This window comes from Dreissena polymorpha, chromosome 5 (genome assembly GCF_020536995.1).
Source record: "Dreissena polymorpha isolate Duluth1 chromosome 5, UMN_Dpol_1.0, whole genome shotgun sequence".
NCBI classification, from domain to species: domain Eukaryota; kingdom Metazoa; phylum Mollusca; class Bivalvia; order Myida; family Dreissenidae; genus Dreissena; species Dreissena polymorpha.
In genome coordinates this window covers 71,416,934-71,420,875 of record NC_068359.1, presented here as the reverse complement: position 1 = coordinate 71,420,875, position 3,942 = coordinate 71,416,934, and the positions used below count along the sequence as shown (strand labels likewise).

The following is a 3,942-nucleotide window of genomic DNA, read 5'->3' as shown; positions in this document are numbered from 1 at the left end:
TTACAAAGATTTTATTAATCTCAAAGAATATACGAATAGAGAGCAACTGCAACTTCACACTTTCAAATATGTTTGATATAAAATGTTATATATTTATCTGATTGATATGAGTATTTATACCAAATAATTGTTCAGTCTCAATAAATCCCCGTTGTCAAAATCGGAACACGATTACGCTCTCCGTGATTGTGCTACTTAGATGTGCGTAACCCGTTTGGTGACATCACAACTTTGCATTTCTAAACCGAAATATTTAACCCGCGCTTTTACAGGCATATCCTGCGTTCAGCTACACTGATGTAACACCTACAAGCGTTGGCGCCAACATTGTTGATACATATTCTACCAACGAATACCAACGTATGGAAAAGCAACTGAAAGGCATGGGGATGAGCGATTTGGCTACATCCCTTATATCAGCCGTTTGCAGCAACTTCCATCTTGTCGAGGTGAGTACATTTGCTTTTTCACTAGTGATATTGTAAATGAATTAGAGTCATTATCTTCAGTCAGTGTTCTGTCATACGATCCTATAAGTTTTATTAATTGCATATATGGACATTTTTTAACTTTTGTTTTAAATTCGGTGAATCAAGTTACATCATCAATAATTTTGGCAATCAAACTGAGTGGTAATTTGTTATTAACTGAACAGGATATTAATCTCTGTTGTTCTGTTAATGTGAAAAACTACTACAACTTTATCGTTGTTAGAAAACTATTAAATATTATGTTTTAATTGTAATTGAAAATGCACAGATATTCAATAGATATTCTTTAAACATGTATAATGACACATCGAGTTCCAGAAGTATATTGAACAACTATCCAAAAGCTGCAATCTGCACATCAGAAAAGAAACAACAAATTAAATGTTTCTTAACCGTACTGAAATTAACGTATAATTATACATAATTTCTTTTGCAAGTTACCTGTGTTAATGCCGCCTGTACCTCGAACGCTGAATTCCGAAGGTTCCGTCCTTGACCTAAACGCCAAAGGGAATGGCCAGTCGCAAGGAGGTTTGGGTCAAATGTATGACAAAGCCTACAGCGAAACTATAGACCCAGCCACTTCTGCCATACAAAAGGTAGATGTCTTTTTGTATATCATCATTTAATAGGCAGGAATTATATTTATGTAGACGTGCATATGTATGTGTCTGTAAACATGACAACACAGGCTGGATATTGTTTTATGATAGATCGACTAATCCCATCTTGATTTGATTTCATATTGAATCTGTATCAGTATATAACTAAAGCAGAATGCACGCACACGAATATACACATAAATACTCCCCAGAAACTTCACTTCTACAGCAACTACTGTCAGAAGGCCCTCTATCAAATGACTGGTTGCTAAGAATAATAAATATTAAACCCATTTATGCCTAGCGACTAGAAAAAAGGCCTTGGCAAACAGCGTAAACCCAGATGAGGGTCTGCGCTGTTTGCTTAAAAGAATTTCTCTAAGAAATATTCTAAATATAGAAGTAAATATACTAGACATCCCTAATTTTGGAAATAAATTGATCCAACTAGACGGATGGGAGAGTCCGCTAGGCAAAAATGGGTTAACTGACTTCTGTTTCGTTGCCAGGTAACGCAGAGAATGACTGCCTACCTGAGGAATATAGCTGAAACCGACTTAGCAGGATACCGAAAAGGCGATAAATACCTTACTTCTATTATTACCAATGGCTTAACCAATCTGGCGGCAAAATCGCAATTTATTAACGAAGACACAAAGGTGACCTCTTAAGGGTTTTACTACGGTCTGGAACTGAAGTTGCCCACAGTTTATTATTGTGGTTATTCTTAAGTCTGAACTACATTGTTAATATTAACAAAATACTTGGTTTATAAAATTAATGACAACAGTATTATAGGTATACATGTCCATTGACACGTCATTAATATTGTTATGTGTAACGGCTCATTTGATATGGTTGACCGTATTTAAATATATGCCTATTGGTCTGTTTGATTTTTATCTAGCATGTGTATAAGTGCTAGGCATTCAAAATGCGTTATGTCACTGATCAATTATTAAACGAATTTATATCAAACAATCGCTTCAGCCGTTTGTACATTTAAAACGGCGTGGTTTATTTCCCCGGTTATCGATCATGTCAGTAATTTGGTTCTTTAGTGTTAAAGAAAATTAAAATCAGTTGTACATATCTGTTTCGCTAATTGGTATATTCCTGCTAAATATCCGTGCAAGACATACACTTTTAACCCCATTGGGATGTTTTATACCAATTAACAAACCAATTAAACGTGTGAGTTTGCGTGCTTAGTGTACTGACATATCCTGTAGTGGCCAGTATTTAACAGGTACACGCAATAATCTATATTAATTGTAATGTCCTAGTATACCATCTTATTAGTCCGAAATACTCTGAGAAAAGCCCATTTCTTGTTTGTTTTTAGATAGATTTGATAAAACTGAGCGAGCAAGTGGGCACGGAGTCCATGGAATTTCCAACAGATTCGGCTGTGGATGTGTCAGCTCTAATCGATACTTCTGCTGGGGGTAGATATATCAATGACTTTGAATACCATTAGCGTTTTACTTGCCTTTAGAGAATAATATATCTGTCTTTATTGTGATATATGTAAGTACATTACCTTCTATATTATACATACTATTACACTTATCTATACTGCATACTGGTATGACGCGTGCCGATTCCTACATGCACATCACGTGTTTGTAATACAATCACTCTTTGTTCAATCAAAAGTAGGACGTTTGATTTTACTGCAATACATGATTCGTAACGTTCCTTTACTGAAATAAATAATATTAAACTTTATATAATTTAAATATAAATACTTCCATTTTCAAAGTATACATGTGTCCATTATTCAATGAACGGGTTTGCCTTTTACTAAAAGTCACGTTTATTTGAAAGGATATTTCAAGCGAAAATCAGGGTTTCTGTCGGGTATTCAAGAACACTGTTTGAACCAAAGGAATAATGTGATTCCATAGCGTATGCATTTAAGGCACACTATAATATAGTTATAAGAGACTATGTTGTATGCAAACATATAAGCATCAATAAAAGCCATAAGCAGGCAACGCATTCACGAAGCAAGAGAGGTGTATTTACTTTGTTTCTTTACTGTCGAAGTAAGCGTGATTTGACGGCGGGTAATTGATTATTTGTATGTTTGTACACGTGAAAATATTACCGCCTGGTCATGGTGGTTGATACGTATTTCGTTGCATCTGATTTAACTGGGAGAATTTTCGTCTGTCGCAGTCCCCGAGTGGATTTTATGGAAAGCAAATGATATTTTAAACGAATAATTTTGGTTCGAATACTAGAACGGAATTCTGTGTGTAACTGTTTTAATGTATTAAGTTATATATGTGCGTGTATATATTTAATTATCGATATAATATGTCACTTTCATGACACACATTTACATATAAATGGTTCAATGTTCCAGGGAAAAACATCATTTACGTGTGTACGAGTATGTACGATTTTTAGGTCATTTTTTAATTTTCGCAGGTTTTAACCAGCACGTAAATACTTTCAAGGCATGTTAAACAAACATTATTAATTGTGTTTTTGTAAATGATGCATGTTCTACTGTACAAAAAAAACTTTGCAATCACGCTAAACTCAAATTTCGTTAATGTTCTGATACTGCTTCGTATGAATTATATGAAATATATTTTTATATATATCAACGTTGTATTCGTTTTATTTGTGTACATCGTGTATGTGTGCTTTCAAATAAAAAAGCAAGGAAGCTAAGCATACTTACAGTTTGGATTATTTCAAGTACATAATCAATTAAGCAATATGATGATTGGCAAGTTGAAAAACTGGCTTATTTGAGGGGGAATATGGACCTACCATTGATTAAAAGTAGTAATTCATGGTGTCAAACAGTGGAACGCAACAGTGTAAAGTAT

General features: G+C 34.3%; 1 protein-coding gene across 1 annotated transcript; it reads left to right on the top strand.

The window, feature by feature from the left end:
- Nucleotides 1-224: 224 nt before the first annotated feature.
- Nucleotides 225-2,573, top strand: LOC127831331 (uncharacterized). Its single transcript, XM_052356299.1, has 4 exons — nt 225-449; nt 929-1,090; nt 1,603-1,752; nt 2,439-2,573. Exons 1-4 carry the CDS (start codon nt 363-365, stop codon nt 2,571-2,573), a joined length of 534 nt encoding a protein of 177 aa, XP_052212259.1. The 5' UTR covers nt 225-362.
- Nucleotides 2,574-3,942: the final 1,369 nt, after the last annotated feature.

Excerpts from the sequence above, each read along its gene's own strand:
- LOC127831331 (XM_052356299.1), top strand. The coding sequence starts at position 363 with ATGGAAAAGCAACTGAAAGGCATGGGGATGAGCGATTTGGCTACATCC. Across the intron at positions 450-928 it reads GCAACTTCCATCTTGTCGAG|TTACCTGTGTTAATGCCGCC; the intron begins GTGAGTACATTT and ends TTCTTTTGCAAG. Across the intron at positions 1,753-2,438 it reads TTATTAACGAAGACACAAAG|ATAGATTTGATAAAACTGAG; the intron begins GTGACCTCTTAA and ends GTTTGTTTTTAG.